Raw genomic sequence first — 17,645 nt, forward strand, 5'->3', positions numbered from 1 at the left:
CCAAGCGGTCACCCCGGCGACCGGCTCAGATCTGGCAGCAGCTACCCCGTGGACCCCAGCGCTGAACCTTTCCAAACCTCACGGTGAGCATATATATCTCCTCCTATTCTCACCTCAATTTCTTTGATCCACACCAAGTGGCGCCGTGGCTCTTTTCTCCTTATCTGCTTAGAGGATGAGTGCTCTCACGAGCGCTCATCAGCCTAATCTACAGCGACGCCAAAAGACATCTCTGTAGACTAAGCACCCGCACCGCCTGACGTCAAAAGACAGTGGGCGGTCGGGAAGGTGTTAAAGTTTTTTTGACATTCCAGTTTATTATTCTGAAATATTTGCCTTGTCTTTTGCCTATGAAAATATTTTGTTCAAATGTCAATATGATTAAAAGGGAAATTCAGTCTAAATAATTTTCTGTTATGTCATGGGTAAGATCACGTTGGTGAAGTGTGTAATAATGGCCCACCACTAATTCCAGTATGAAACCTTTCCATAGAGCGCTTAGATCCCTCTAGTTCAATTCAGGGGTTTTGGTTACTTAATATCTGACACAACGGTCTAAACAAACTATTACTGCTTTCAATGGCCCTTTGCTTAGAATGTTGGCATATTCCCAAAACAGAAATCTCTGAGCAGTGGCAAAGGAGTCTAAAAGTTCTGCTAAGCCCTTTCGTTCTGGAAATCGGTGGTCCGACTTTATCAATGGGATCTTCTTACAAGTATCTCTAACATATCAGAAAATCATTTTGACTGTATTTACCATATGTTTCTGTTTGCATCACCATTGATTTCAATGGTGACTGATCTCTTGCAAATGGTTTCTGTTTGTCACCATTGTGTAAGGGTTCCGTTCCTTTGACGGAATGAATAGTGCAGTCGACTACAGTATTGATTCTGTCAAAACAAGGGAAACCCTTACACAACGGTGACAATCAGAAATCATTTGCAACATAGTCGTCACCATTGAAATCAATGGTGGTGAAAACCATGGTTTCCGTTTAGTTTTCGTTCATGGGTTCCCCTGACAGCAAGCTCCGACGGAACCCATGGATGGAGTCCCGACGCAGATGTGAACGAAGCCTTAGGCTCTGTCTGCACCTTGTTGTGGCTGATTATTTGAGGTAAATGTTTTTTGTTTTTTTGTGTTGGTTTTTCTACTTTTAACATATACTGTACTCATTCTGTTCTAACATGCATTTATCCCATAGAGATCAATTGGAGCATTATTAATCTGTGTACGACTCCATACACTTTTTTGATAAATGAGTTAAAAAATAATAAAAGTGGTGTGGATAGAGACTTTTTATATTTTTTATTTTTTTTATTTTACAATTCTAATTCATCACTGCTTAAAGTAAAGCTTAAACTTTAATTGCACTTTAAATACTACATTTGGGTATTTCTTTCAGTAGTGCCCTAATATTTATCTGTTAAATGAATGACTCCCTTTACAAGTTAGAACGCTTGAGGTAATAGAGCAGGGCAGCACGTTCCCTGTAAGAGCCATCAGCATTTATAGAGGTTGGAAAGATACATTCACATGCGATTTGATTTTTAGTGCGTCCTTTTACAGGGTGTTCAAGGATGCTATTGATGCCTGTGGCATGGATTTCCGCTCGGACGAGCTCTGGAGCCTGTACATTGAATATGAGATCAAACATGGTAACTTTAAAGAAGCCATGGCTCTATATAATCGTGTACTGAATATCCCCACTCAACGGTATCAAATGCATTTTGAAAGGTGAGAACATAAATGCAGAAAATGTGTTTTTATTCTCAATTGTTGCAATGTTATCTCTTTCTCCTTAATCGTTTGAAAATGTGTAGTAATACAAATGTCTCTGTGATGCTGTTTATTGGTTTTGTGATTATCTCTCTGTTCTGTACAGGTTCAAAATACTTGTATCTACTCAATCTCCCATTGAATTCTTGACCATGGATGAGATCAACGTCATACACGCGAAAATACAAGTTGAAAATGATAATGATCAGATTGCTGCGGAAGACTTACCATCAGGGGATATTGCAGACTCGCTAACAGTGTGTACTGTTTTTTGTCTCGCATATTGTCATATCTATTACCTATTTAGCAGTTTTTGCCGATATTTCTATGCCGTTTTTCTTGGATTGTAGTGTAAGCAAGTGTAGGATTAAAAAGAAAATGTATTTTTCCTTCAGAAACCTTGCCACATGATTTGTGTCTGGTATACTACCTCGGCTCCATTGAAGTTAATGGGTGTGAACTGCAATACCTACCCCACACAACCTATGGATAGGTGTGGAGCGGTTTTTTGGACGAAAGCATGTTTTTCTGATCCTAATGCAACAACTATTCTCAGCTGAGAATAATTTTCAGGAGGTTGTATGAGGTTAGAAATATTGTGGCTAAGTTGGTATATTAGGTACAGTCCATAAAGAAAAAACAGACCCTCATGTCAAATAACCCCTTAAGGGCCAGTTCACACGTTTTTTGACGCGGAAACCACATCAAAAAACAGCCGAAAATGCCTCCCATTGATTTCAATGGGAGGCGGATGCATTTTTTTCCCGTGAGCGGAAAAACCGGCTTGCGGGAAAAAGAAGGGACATGCCCTATCTTTGGGCATTTATGCTTCTGACCTCCCATTGACATCAATGGGAGGCAGAAGAAGCGTATTTCACTGCGTTTTTTGCCCGCGGTGATCAATAGCCGCAGGTGAAAAAAAAGGTTGCGAAAATCGGTGTGCAGGCAGAGGAAAATCTGCCTCAAAATTCCAAACGGGATTTTGGGGCAGATTTTCTGCCTGCAAAACACTCCGTGTGAACCCGGCCTTAAAGTTTTGACTGATAGAGCAAATTTCTTTTAGCCTGAACCAAATGTTTTACAAACATGCTTAAATGCTAGTTGTTTTTTCTGTATTTCCAGTCATAACATATATGTATAATTTATTTATTTATTTTTTCACTTTAAGGAAATAGATGTACAGAAGATCCGGCAGCAAATTCTAGAAACAAAAGCACATATCTATCTCCAAAATGAAGTGCAAGTTCAAAACCGTTGTGTGTTTGAAGATGCGGTGAGTGGCATTTATTACAAGGGTAGTCCCACCATCAAATATCATATTCATTGTAGAGGATCATAATAAAATGAACAATGTTTGCCATTTTCATGCTGTTAAAAAAAATCGTCCAGTGACGTTTTATGACATTTACTTACATAATATGGCGACACCTGACGGTCGAAGTGTATGTGCACATCCACCTAATGAGCTGAGTGCTGGTGGACACACATGTTCAGTCAGTCTGTCCACTGCCAGTCCTCTGAATTGTGATCCTCTATTCCAATAGAAATAGCTTTCTTCCCTGCTTGTCTATATTGTGAGATTGATTCTGCTCAGAGCCCCTCTCCCAGCAGCACCGCTTAGCAGCAGCACCAAGGGGGACACGTGGAAGCAAAAAATGATTAAAAATGTATTTTTTTTCTTATGCCAGAAACACTGTAAATTACTTCAAAAACTGCTTTTAACAGCATTTCTGGACTTTTGGTATGACAATTCCCCTTCTTCTTATCCTCTTCTGTTCCATGGCGGTGGCTGAGCTGTGTGCGCTCGCGCGCACACACTCTCCTCCCTCCTCTTTTCAGCTCTTGTCAAGCAGTGAGGGACAGACTGTGATCTTGCAAGAGAGATCACACAGCACAAGCCACTGTGACACTGTCCGTAGCTGATTGGACATTGTCAGAGCGATAAGTAACATGCCCCCATGAAATTTAGAAATAAAGAAATGCCCCATTGACAGTTCAGGGGGTTAACGGCACCGATATCTAAATAACTGAGGAGGATAGAATTATTATTATTTTTTTTAAATGAGACAAGATTTGTGCAGCACTGCCTATTACATGGTGCACTCAGTTGCACTTGTATGGGCAGGTGAAAGGTTCTCTTTAACTAGTCATAACTGCAGCTTAACCGGTTAAGGACTAGGCTGTTTAACAGCTAAATGACCAGAGCAAATTTGACAATTTTGCTATGCGCTTCTTTAGATGACTATAACTCAGCAGGTGAATAAAGTTCATCTTTGAATTTTACACTCTTTTTAAAGGACAGATAGGGCTTTGTTTTAGTGCCATTTGTCAGTATATATCATTTTTATTTTTTTCTCTAAAGTAGTCAAAATTGGATAAAAATGCAAGAATTTAGCAATTGCGTCAGTTTATGCCAGCATTTTTCACACACGGTATGGACCACGGACAAAATTAATCTCCTGCCACATTCTTCCACTTCTCCCGTGCATGGGGATACGAAATATGTGTGCCTTATTCACTGTGCGGGCATGTGCCAGGGCTTGGCATAAAAGGAGGCTTTTTGGCCTTTTCGGTCCAGGAATTCTGCATACGGTTTTCTTGGGCGCGTAATGCTGCTGAAACATTAGAATCACCCCATAAATGACTTCATTCACACAAGTAGACCCCACAAGGTTTCCTTCAAGGGGTTTATCATATTTTTAGCATGTCCAGTTTTCTTCTGAAAGTTTCTTGAATAAGATGGAACAAAATAAAATTACCAATTGTTTAGCAAATGCGTCAGTTTATACCAGCATTTTTCACACACGGTATAGACCACGGACAAAATTCACCTCCTTTCACATTCTGCCACTTCTCCTGTGCATGGGGATACCAAATATGTGGCCTTATTTATCACATAGAGATGTAGGAGGGCGGACGGTAGAAGAAGCTTATTTCACAAATCGCTTTTTTTCAAAGCTGGTTTTACAAAACTCAACAGAGTTTCTATAACACTTCCAAAATATCTGCTCTTGAAGCGGAGATCCTAAAATATTAATCTAGGGGTATAATGGGAATTAATTTTTTTAGGTTTTCTAAAATAAGAAATTGCAGGTTTATGCAAATGGAGCTATTCAGCAGATGAACTTTAGAAAATATGCAAACATGACATCCACCCCCCACCCATTCCCTCCCTCACCCTTGGAGTAAAATCAGGGGAAAAATAAAAACGTAATGTAGGGCAAATATATTTTCAACGAATTAACTAAAATCTAATAATTCAGAACAGTGTGGTATTTTTTAAAACATGGCTCAATGCACAGGCCTGGTTGCGAGGGACATGAGGGACAGAAATATCGGGAATCTTTGCGGTGCCCGTCTTTTCTGCAGACGCGGCACTTTTTCTGGGGGTTGCTTCTGGTTGCTGTTGGGGGAATCCGACTGATGAAGTGTCTTTCAGTCAGTCGCGTGACATCCTCAGACTGGGGGCATTCTCAGGGTGTCCTGAACATCAAAAATGAGGCCTTCAATAATTTTCTCCTGGAAATCCAGGTATGTGTCTCTGCCTCTGTTTTTTTTGTAGAGCACAAATGAGTTGTGGATGGCCACCTGAAACAAATAAATGGCCACTTTTTTGTACCAGGTTTTAGTTTTGCGTTTTACTAAATAGGGCTGTAACACCTGGTCGCTTAAATCCACCCCCCCCCATGTACTTGTTATATTCGGACACGCTCACTGGTTTGTGCTTGTCCGATGTTGCCCCTCTTTCCCTCACTGCCACTGTTCCTGCGGTATGAATCGTGCTTAGCACATACACATCTTTGCGATCCCTGAACTTGACCGCCAGCAATTCCTCAGATGCATAAGCACAGGAGTCCCCCTTTACCATGCGCTTCCCCACTAATTGCTGTGGAAAACCAATTCTGTTTTTGCGCATGGTACCACATGCCCCAGTCCTTTCAGCATGCAAATGCCTAAACAGGGGCACACTGGAATAAAAATTATCACAGTACAGGTGGTACCCCTTGTGAAGCAGAGGCTGCATTATCTCCCACACGATCTTACTGCTGGTGGAAAGATCAGGGGGGCATCCAGGAACATTTATTGTGCGGTCCCGCCCTTCATAAATCCTGAAGGCGGTGGTATATCCTGACCCGCTTTCACACAATTTGTAGAGCTTAACGCCATATCTTGCCCTTTTGGAAGGTAGATATTGGCGAAAGCTAAGTCTGCCATGAAAGTTGAGGAGGGATTCGTCCACACTTACATTCTGCTCAGGGGTGTAGAGTTGCAGAAATAAATTATTCAGGGAATTTATTAGCGGTCTTATTTTGAACAACCGATCCCGGTTTGCATCGGTACTTGGGGGGGCCTGTGCATTGTCATTGAAGTGGAGGAACCTCATTATTGTCTCATAACGAGACCTGGGCATTACTGCAGAATATACTGGGGTGGCTTGGGCGGGTCTTGTTGACCAGTAAGACCTAATGGAGGGCTTTTTGACAATACCCATATTTAGGGTGAGCCCCAAAAAATTTTTTAATTCCTGCAAATTGGTGAGCGTCCAATCTCTGGCATGGGTGGATGAAGGTTTCTGCCTTATATATTGAGTGGCATATAAATTTGTTTCGTGGATAATCTGATTTAAGATGTCTTCCGTTATAAATAAATGGAAGTAATCCATTTGGACAAAATTTGTATTGTCCACGGTTATGCCAGGAGTGGCAGTAAATCCATGGATTCTAGGCCCAAAAGATGGGGCAGGTGCCCATACAAGAGCCTGGACTGGAGGGACCAGGCTGTCCCGTGCTACAGCGCTACATGGCCCTGTGCTTTCATGTTCTGCAGTTTCAACTGCATCAGGGACAACGTCCCCTGAAGATGAACCTTAAAGAGGCTCAGTCACCAGATTTTGCAACCCCTATCTGCTATTGCAGCAGATAGGCGCTGCAATGTAGATTACAGTAACGTTTTTATTTTTAAAAAATGAGCATTTTTGGCCAAGTTATGACCATTTTTGTATTTATGCAAATGAGGCTCGCAAAAGTCCAAGTGGGCGTGTATTATGTGCGTACATCGGGGCGTGTTTACTACTTTTACTAGCTGGGCGTTCTGACGAATCAGCATCATCCACTTCTCTACACAACACCCAGCTTCTGGCAGTGCAGACACAGCCGTGTTCTAGAGAGATCACGCTGTGACGTCACTCACTTCCTGCCCCAGGTCCTGCATCGTGTCGGCACCAGAGGCTACAGTTGATTCTGCAGCAGCATCGGCGTTTGCAGGTAAGTCGATGTAGCTACTTACCTGCAAACGCTGATGCTGCTGCAGAATCAACTGAAGCCTCTGGTGCCGATGTGTCCTCGCTCGTCCGACACGATGCAGGACCTGTGAGTGACGTCACAGCGTGATCTCTCGAGAACACGCTGTGTGTCTGCACTGCCAGAAGCTGGGCGTTCTGAAGAGAAGTGGATGATACTTCTCGTCAGAATGCCCAGCTAGTAAAAGTAGTAAAAACGCCCCGATGTACGCACATAATACACGCCCACTTGGACTTTTGCAAGCCTCATTTGCATAAATACAAAAATGGTCATAACTTGGCCAAAAATGCTCGTTTTTTAAAAATAAAAACGTTACTGTTATCTCCATTGCAGCGCCGATCTGCTGCAATAGCAGATAGGGGTTGCAAAATCTGGTGACAGAGCCTCTTTAAGTGACGCTGTCATCGTCACTACCTAAAACAGGTTTCATCTCGGACGCCATCTCTGATGCGGTCTCCGACTCAGACCACAGCATGGCGTATGCCTCCTCGGCGCTAAACAACTTCCTCGCCATAACGTAACTAACACTAACTAACCAAATTTTATTTTTTATTTTTTTGTTTTTTTTTATAAAACACACAAACTAACTGCTATATATATCGACACTACCGCTAACAAAAAAATTAACCGCTATTGCTATATATATTATATATATGTGGATATATATATAATTATATACTCCCTACCTGCCTATTCTAATAGAATAAAAGAAAGGTAGATAGATAGATAGATAGAAAAAAAGATAGATGGATAGATATATTGTATAGATAGAAATCTATCTATACAGAGAATGTTTTATAGAGTGTAACTGTATTTTTTTTGTAACTGTAACTATTCTTCTGGCAGCAATTCTCCCGAGTCTCCTCTTCTCCTCAAACTGAAACAATGTTTGAGGAGAAGAAAAGAGGCAGGAGATTTACTGCTAGAAAAGTCAAAATAAAACAAATGTGGTCGCTGTGATAGGTTTTCACAGCGACCACATGTTCAGGGACCATCAGATTGGTCCCTGATACTCTGCCCAGTGCCCAGAGCTGTTGGTAACAGCGTGGGCACAGGGCTGTGTGCACACTGTTTTATATGCAGAAATGCATGTGATCGCTGTGAATGGTTGTCACAGCGATCACATGTTCAGGGGCCAAAAGATTGGCCCCTGACATTCTGCCCAGTGCCCATGGCTGTTAGCAACAGCCAGGGCATAGAGCTGTGTGCACGCGATCGCGCGTGCACAGTCTCTGAAGTGCCGCCGTAAATAGTCTATACGGCGGACTTCAGAGACCCTGTTAATCTTGAGGAATTATATAAAGTTAAAAAAAAGGGAAATATTTTTATGAATAAATTCTGTATTCTTTGTCTTCCCTTTATCTAGATCAAACGGTTGTATTTCCTTGCCTCACCACTAAATGTAAAGCAGCTGCAAAACTGGAGGAAATATCTGGATTTTGAGGCGTCTCAGGGTCCTCATGAACGCGTAGTCATACTATATGAGCGCTGTTTGATGCCATGTGCAATGTATGAAGAATTCTGGCTGTTGGTAAGAATTGCTGTAAAGTGAATAACATTTGATTATTTTGTTACAATAGCACCTGTCAAGGGGTGGGATATATCGAATAGTTGGTTTGATTTGTTTGAAGCAGAAAAAAAATTGGCAAGTGTAAGGAGCGACTTTGACAAGAGCCAAATGGTCGTGGCTAGATGACTGGGTCAGAAATTCTCCAAAATGGCAAGTCTTGTGGAGTGTTCCCAGTATGCAGTGGTTAGTACCTAGTAAAGTGCTTCAAGGAAGGACTTTTCGGTGGTACCGACAACCGGGTAATGGACGATCTCGGCTCATTGATGCGCATGGGAATCGAAGACTAGCACGTCTGGTCGGATCGCACAGAAGAGCTAATGTAGCATTAATTTCTAAAAAAGTTTCCGGGGGTTGTCCAGTCCCTAAAAATTGATGGCTTGTCCTCAGGATAGGCCATCAATATCTGATTGGTCAGGGTCTAACTCCTGGGATCCCTGACGATCAGATGTTTTGAAGGAGCCGCATTGCTAGTACAAGAGCTGCTTCCCTTTCACTCCTTATCTGCTCATACATTTGTATCGGCAGTTCACAGTATTACAGCCTTCTCCCGGCCCCTTTAAAACAGCTGATCGGTGGGACCTGGGGGAGTGGGACCTTGACCGATCAGATATTGATGGCCTATCCTGAGGATAAGCCATCAATTTTTAGGACTGGAATATACACCTCTTTGTAAGCAATTTTTTTTATATTTTATCTAATGCATTTTGTGTATTTTAAGCAAAAATATTTTTTACTTTTTTACGCTACAGTTTCTATGTATCCTGTATACATAGACGCTGTATTGTACTGTGTGAGCCAAGTTGTCAGTTCAGCTGAGAGCGGGTCCTGCATGTCTCTGACACACAGGAATCCGCCAATAACGATCACATCTAAGTTATGAACTTAGATGTGTTTGATATTAGCTGGATCCTATGTGTCAGAGACATCAGGAGCTGCTTCAGCTGAGCCGTCAGTTCAGCTAAATTGACGGAATCGACTGACACATGAAGGATACATAGAAGCTGTATCTTAAAAAGTTCAAACAATATTTTAATAAAAGGGATTTTGAAAGTTGCTTAAAACACATAAAATACATTATATAACCCTTTAATGACAAAGGTCATTGTTGTCCAGGTCAAATTATCCATTTTTTATATGCACTTCTTTAAATGATAGTATCTTTGCAACCGCTTTGAATATCGCAACTATTTTGACTTTTTTTTTTTTTTCAACACTTATGAGACTTTCATTTTCTAGATTCGTTTAAAGAGGCTCTGTCACCACATTATAAGTGCGCTATATTGTACATGATGTGATCGGCGCTGTAATGTAGATTACAGCAGTGGTTTTTTTTTAGAAAAACTATCATTTTTGACTGAGTTATGACCTATATTAGCTTTATGCTAATCAGTTTCTTAATGAACAACTGGGCGTGTTTCACTTTTTGGCCAAGTGGGCGTTGTACAGAGGAGTGTATGACGTCATACACTTCTCCCCATTAATTTACACAGCACATAGCGATATAGCTAAATCGCTATGTGCAGCCACATAAACACACTATAACGTTACTGCAGTGTCCTGACAATGAATATACATTACCTCCAGCCAGGACGTGATGTGTATTCAGAATCTAAGATATGCAAAAAAAATTGGGACATAGAATGTAATTAAAACCACAGAAAAGGCCATACTGACAGATTAGGAGGAGGGTAAAAAAAAACGTTCCAAACAGGACGCGACCAGGTCAGAGAATGCTGTTGAAGGGAAGTGCCCAGGTGTGTTTAAATAATGATAGCCACTACCACTAACCTTGAGTGGAGTGGTGTGTTGGGCATGGAAGTAAATGTGTAATGGAAAAAATAATAATAAAGTACTGTGTATGGTGTACATGTGAGGTATAGGGGACATTACTAAGTGTAGTGTGTAGAAATCAAGCCATCTACACACTACACTTAGTAATGTCTGGCTCAAAATATATTAGACTGAAATTTAGACGAGTGTTCCAACAGACACTCACGCCAGGAACTTTATCCAGCATCCTAATTAGGATATTTCACCGATATATATCGAGAGAGGAGAAAAAAAACACACAGACGCTGCTGATATGCTCAAAATACTCCTGTGGAGGTTTATTTCCAAACTCAAGTATAATATTATCATTCAAATGGGGTGTAGACTTGAGGTTAACCAATCAGAAGCAATGTGACAATAATTCTTATTCAGCCAATAGCAGACCATAAGAATATTTCAAATACATAATTCTAATTCTTCATTAAAATGCTGACATCAGGTAACACCTGGAGACAAGCGTATAATGGGCAGTTGTTAGTGATTTGTTCTCATGGGGGAGTTTGTTGCAGTTTTCTGTCTGGGCGTTCAGCCAAACTGATACAATGGGGCTATGAAGGCCACACGTTTAACACATGGAGATAAGATGTTTCTTTGAATTATATAGAGGAAAGTTCATTACAAAATGGAGAATACATATTTTAGTAATTCGGCATCCTGCTTTATAATTCTTAATGTAATTTCATACAGAGAATATAAGCAAATAAACCATCCTTCACAACATGAAAAAAAAGGCAGTTAAAAATGGATCAACTGTCCGTTTTTCATGGCTGTTTTGCATCAGTGTGCCTCAAAATTTGAATTAATTTCCCGGCCGTCTGACTTTTTTCAACCGCAATTTTGGATCCGTTTTTCATGGCTGTAAAAAATGGATGAATTTTTTGCGTTGGGGTTTTTTGTCCCAACCCCCTGAAAACACAGTGCCCATGTAGATAGTACCACAGCGCCCGCACAGTTCCACAGTTCCCACTGTAGATAGTGCTCCAGTTCCCCTTGTAGATAGCACCATCCCCCTCCACAGGAGCGGAATCCCCGGCCAGAGCGATCTGACCGCGACTTCCGCTCCTAGAGGGAGCTTAGGTGGTGCTATCTGCAGGAGGGGGGATTCTATCTACAGGTGGGTTTGCACTTTCTACAGGGGGGGTTGTGTGTGATGCTATCTATAGGGGGGGTATATTCCGGGTATCTCAAAGCCCAGGCAGACATGAAAGTGCAGCGTCGCTTACACTGAAGCAGCACTACACTCATTAAACTCTCTTCCAGGCTGCCGTTTGTATACGTGACAACTGCACGGGGCATTGGCGGTTGGAACGTATATAGCCGTATGACTGTCGTGAAGGGGTTACTAATAAAAAATATTGCTTACAAAAGGTGTACATAGCCTTTGATGTTTGCTATGATAGAGAGGGGTCAGAACAGAGTGCATCGCAGCTCCGTATAGTCGTAGACTGGTCAGAGTGCTCATGCTGACCTCTGTCCACCACCTAAAATGCCTACAAATTGGCACATGAGCATCAGAACTGGACCATGGAGCAATGGAAGAAAGTGGCCTGGACTGATAAATCACGTGTTCTTTTACATCATGTGGATGGCCAGGTAAGCATATCGCTTTCCTAGGGAAGAGATCGTACCGGGATGCACTATAGCAACACAAATTCCTTATTGGGCTCTTTCAGCAGAATAATGTGCCTTGATACTCTGCAAAAATTGTTTAGGAATGGTTTGAGGAACATTACAATAGAGTCCAAGGCGTTGACTTGGCCTCCAAATTCCTTAGATCTCAATCCAATCGAGTATCTGTGGGATGTGCTGGTAAAGCAAGCATGATCCATGGAGGCCCCACCTTGCAACTTTTACAGGACTTAATAGATATGCTGCTAACTCCTTGGTGCCAGATACCACAGGACACCTTCAGAGGTCTTTTGAAGACCATGCCTCAACAGACTAGAGCTGTTTGAGGGGGACCTACACAGTATTAGGCAGGTGGTTTTACTGTTATGACTAAACAATGTGTGTATACTTCTCAGTCACAGGATCGATATACATATTAATGATATGCAAATGATAAAAAAATGGATACAAAATATTCCAAACATCTTGATATATTCACTATCGAGTATGAACGCAACGCATAGAAATGAATGCACTTATACGCTTTGGCATGCTATTAGTGAGGCTATTAATGGTTGTCTGAGGAATGTTATGCCACGCTGAATGCACACGCAAATCATCAAGATTGGCTGCTGGCAGCTCCCTTTGCAATTTCCTACCAGTGATGTCCTAGATGGGCTCGATGGGAGGAAAGTCCGAAGATGCTGCAGGCCATGGTAGCACGTCTAGGCCACGCAGGCTGCTTAAAGTAGCACGAGTAACATTTGGTCCGGTGTTGTCCTGTTGAAAAACATCCTTTGGGAAATGGCCGAACCACTGGTTCCAAGACTAAATCAATGTACCGCCGAGCTGTTAGTGTACCTGAAATTAAGACTAGAGGGGTCCAGCTACCATACACTATGCCAACCCATACCATAATCCCGGAAGTAAGACCGGTGTGATGTTCACTTGTGAAAGCCTCTTCATGGCATTGCTTATGTGGTCTCCGACCAATCTCCGGCTACCATTGCATCCGAGACAAAAGCAGGGCTCATCGCTAAAGAGGATAGACATCCATTCCAGACTTTATTGCAGTCTTGCTGTGCACCATGATAGCCTTTTGAGAGCGATGGTGTGTGGTCAATGGAACACCTGTAGCTGGATGTCGGGCTCGTAACCTAGTGTTCTGTAAACGCCTTCTCATAGTTTGTATCGACACTGGTTGCCTCCCTAGGCTTGGGATAGGACGTCCAATTTCACTTGCAGTACAGAATGGATCACTACGCTCCATTCTTTTAATCAGCCGATCCATCCATGTAGAGGTTTGCCTCCGCGCACCTCTTGCTGACATTCCCGTTCGTTGTTGTTCTCCCAATCTCTCGGACAAGCAAAATTGAATAGTGCTGACATTTCGGCATCGGCGTGTAGCGATCTCCCGGTGCCCTTCCTGGTGTTGCAATTTCATTTTTGAGTGTATGTATATATATTTATTTCTTTTTATATATATATATATATATATATATATATATATATATATATATATATATATATATATATACTTGCAACACCAAGAAGGGTAAGCCGTAAGGTTATTCAAATTGAGAAAAAGCAGGTTTCGCTAAAATATCCAAATTATCACATTTTCAAGCACCTAGCTCCAATCTGTGGCATGTGGGAGGAGCAGAACGGGCAGATTGAAAGCAATGTTTTTTGGCCACATGAAACCTCAAAAATCGGATCAAGTGGTGTGGGATGATTGTGCGATGCCTTCTGTTCGTCGATGCACAAGTTATCGCCACTTGTCGCAAACTGAAAGGGACAGAATCCTTGAACCGAGAGACCTTGGTTTATCACTCTAGGAGATCGGTACACTCCTAGGCTGAAATGTAAGCACTGTTCAACTTTGCGTGTCCCAAAGGTTGGGAGAAGGACAACGAACAGGAATGAAAGCATGAGGTGCACGGATTCGAACTTCTGCACGGACGGTTCTTCTGATTGGAATAATGGCGTGTAGTGATCCATTCAGTACTGTAAGGGAAATTGGACATCACATCCCAAGCTTAGCGTGGCAACCAGTGTCGACACAAACCATCAGAAGGCAATTGCTCGACATTGGGCTACTAGTCAAACGTCCAGCTATAGGTGTTGCATTGACCACATGCCATCACTCTCCGCTATCATACACGACAAGACCGCAATGGAGGCTGGAATGGAGGTCTATCCTCTTCAGCGATGAGTCCAGCTTCTGTTTCGGACGCAATGATAGCCGGAGATCGTTCTGGAGACCACGTTGGTAATGCCATGAAGAGGTCTTCACAAGGGAAAGTCGCACCGGTCCTACTCCCGGGATTATGGTGTGGGTTGGCATAATGTACGGTAGCCGGACCCCTCTAGTCTTTATTTCAGGTACACTAACAGCTCGGAGTTACATTGATTTGGTCATGGAACCAGTGGTACGGCCATTTCTCCAAAGTGTCCCAGAAGCCGTTTTTCAACAGGACAACGCCAGGCCGCATGTTGCTCATGCTACTGTGAGCAGCCTGCTACCATGGCCTACAGTGTCTCCGAACTTGTCTCCCATCGAACACATATGGGACATCATTGGTCGGAAATTGCAATGGGAGCTGCCAACAGCCAATCTTGATGATTTGTGTGCCCAAGTGCATTCAGTGTGGCATAACATTCCATATACAACCATTAATAACCTCATTGATAGCATGCCAAGGCGTGTAAGTGCGTGTATTTTTGCTCGTGGGGCTCATTCTCGATACTGAATAAATCAAGATGTTTGGAATATTTTGTTTTCATTTTGTTTATCATCTGCATATCATTAACATGTCTATCGATCCTGTGATCTCCACAATTCCAAACTTTTCCTTCTTGGTGTTGCAATTTCAATGTTGATGAATATATATATATATATATATATATATATATATATATATATATATATAGTAATATTTCTCTGATGTGCATCTCTACAGTATGCTCAGTATATGGAAAGACATTCTGTGGAAGCTGCCCGTTCTGTATTTGAGAGAGCCTGTCGGATCCATTTGCCACTGAAATTTACTCTACATCTTCAATGGGCTTTATTTGAAGAAAAACATGGTATGTCTTATTATTTAGCTAGAAACTTCTCTGGATGACAGACTGTTAATCCAAGCATGTTCAGCTGTGTTTTTGTTTAGCTGACAAATGTGTAACTTATTTATATTTTTTCATTGTCTTCTGTCTCTAGGACAACTGGACTCTGCTCGGGCCATTTTGTGCAACCTGGAGAATGTGTTACCTGGAGTCGTCATGGTGCGTCTAAGGCGTGTGAACTTTGAGCGACGTAATGGAAGTCTTCAAGAGGCAGAGAGATTGCTCAGAGAAGCTGCACAGAACAGCTCTAGCTCAGAAATGGCAGCTTTTTATACAGTCAAACTTGCCCGGCTACTGTTAAAGCTGAAAAGAGATCCAGAAAATGCCAGAGACGTACTGATTGAAGCTCTCAAGAAGGAACCGGTGAGAAAGCCCCCATGGTTGAACATGCAGGAGAGTTTAAAGGGAACCTGTCGCCAGCATTTCACCTATTGAACTCTGCTCACCCTTCGCTAGCTGCTGCTGTCAAAAGTTCATTGCCGTTATCCCCTTTCCTAAACTCCTCCTCCGACCGTAAATAACTGTCGGCAAACATTTTGCGCCTTTCATGGTAATAATCCGTCAGTCTCATTCGTTCCTATTCTTATGCCCGCCCACCGCCGGAAACTGACCCACTCTGAATGCTGTCAATCAAAAGTAAGCTTTCACTCAAAAGTGAGGAAGCAGGGTTAACTAGGAAAGGCTTGAGGAATGAAGATATGACTCTTTTCAAATGAATATGACTCATTAGCATTCAGCACAGGAACACAAAAACTAAATATTAAAGGTACAGAGACTACTTAGAAGATACTTATAGGTTACATATACATGATTTTTCACCCACTACCACCAGGTATTGCTGGTTTAAAAGGTGAAATGCTGGCGACAGGTTCCCTTTAATATCTAGACATTACAGGGGCGGCAGAACCCACCAACAAAAATCTAATGTCTATGGGCAGTTTACTTGATCAACTAAGGTATCGCCCTTTCCAATTGCACCTATTATGGGGTCGTGTAAAACCAATTCTGCATCGGTGTGTTAGGAGTAGACTTCACCAAGAAAATCTTTTGGTTCAGCTGTATCTAAAGTAAATTAAAAAAAAGAGCGAATGGTCTTGTGGAGTAGTTTCCCACTGCTTTTGTGACAACTGGAATATTAGTGATGGCTATGGGCATCACCTCCATGGTTTGCCAGACATTTTTGTGTCTGTTTATACATAAATATACTCTCCATATTACTCTTAAATGATACTGTATGTAAATATTCGCATTGTTATCACTATTCTCCGGGGAAAGTTTAAGCATACTTTTTCTTCCAGAATAGTCCCTACCTGTACCAGTGTCTGCTGGAAACTGAAATTTCCAGAGATGCCGTGGATGATGCTATGCAGTGTGTGGAAAGAGCGCTGAACAGCAATATCCATGATTCTATAAAGGGGATCTTATCACAGAGACGTCTTGAGCTTCTGGAAGACTGCGGCAACAGTATTAAAAGGTACTTCCATAGAAATAAATAATAGACACAAAATCTGGTGTACTGAAAAATTTCCATGTCTGATTACGGGCACGGGCCTTGGTGATAGGCGATAAGGAGTTAATGGATCCCTGTTGTCTCTGCCAAACTGTTATAAACTTCCAAAACAAAACGTTTTCTAGTCTGCTAAATACTTTATATAGTTTGTTTTTTTTCATTCATTCCAATGTATAGTCCCTTTAGAAGATTTGAATTGTGCAGGTTACCAAATTCCCATTTTGGTGAAAGTTAATGAGTGTAAACATGAATAGTTTATGCTTTTTTAATGTAACTCGACTGGTTTAATTTCCACTTGCAGTTTATTTAACGCCTATGATGAGCATCAAACACTATTGAAGAAGCAGAAAGATCTGAAGAGAAAAGCAAATGACAAGTAAGAGTATTCTCATTTACCAAAGATTATCCACATTATTCTCCAATGTGGCGCATATATGTTTCAGGACCACGATAATGGCCGATAACCATTCACAACAAGATACATAGAAAGGCCAACATATGGGGCGGACTAAATTAACCCCCTCACGACAGCCATACGGCTATATACGTTTCAACTGCCGATGCCCCGTGCAGTTGTCACATATATAAACTTTGGCAGCCTGGAACAGGGTTTAATAAATGCAGTCTTGCTTCAGTGTAAGCAGTGCAGCACTTTTATGTCTGCTGGGGCTTTGAGATACCCGACATATACCCCCCCTGTAGATAGCAACACACACAACTCCCCTGTAGATAGCTCACTCTAGAAGCAGAATCCCTGGTCAGAGTGCTCTGGCTGGGGATTCCGCTCCTAGAGGGAGACCCCCGACATCTCTCCATCCGACTTGTAAATAGCGCCACCCCTCCTGTAGAAAGCACAACCACCCCCCCCCCCCTGTAGATAGCACCATCCGCCCGTAGATAGCGCCACCTAAGCTCCCTCTA

The 17,645-nt window shown here is 42.0% G+C and overlaps 1 protein-coding gene across 1 annotated transcript in view; it reads left to right on the forward strand.

Moving 5' to 3' along the window:
• LOC142660565 (pre-mRNA-processing factor 39-like) overlaps positions 1-17,645 on the forward strand; it is an 88,793-nt gene that overhangs the window by 61,554 nt on the left and 9,594 nt on the right. Inside the window, exons 5-12 of the mRNA XM_075837188.1 lie at positions 1,571-1,738; positions 1,887-2,037; positions 2,949-3,053; positions 8,447-8,611; positions 15,052-15,178; positions 15,309-15,577; positions 16,513-16,688; positions 17,026-17,100. Coding sequence (XP_075693303.1) covers positions 1,571-1,738; positions 1,887-2,037; positions 2,949-3,053; positions 8,447-8,611; positions 15,052-15,178; positions 15,309-15,577; positions 16,513-16,688; positions 17,026-17,100 — 1,236 coding nt within the window. The remainder of the gene's footprint in view (positions 1-1,570; positions 1,739-1,886; positions 2,038-2,948; positions 3,054-8,446; positions 8,612-15,051; positions 15,179-15,308; positions 15,578-16,512; positions 16,689-17,025; positions 17,101-17,645) is intronic.

The sequence above is a fragment of the Rhinoderma darwinii genome, chromosome 9 (assembly GCF_050947455.1).
Source record: "Rhinoderma darwinii isolate aRhiDar2 chromosome 9, aRhiDar2.hap1, whole genome shotgun sequence".
Taxonomy (NCBI): Eukaryota; Metazoa; Chordata; class Amphibia; order Anura; family Rhinodermatidae; genus Rhinoderma; species Rhinoderma darwinii.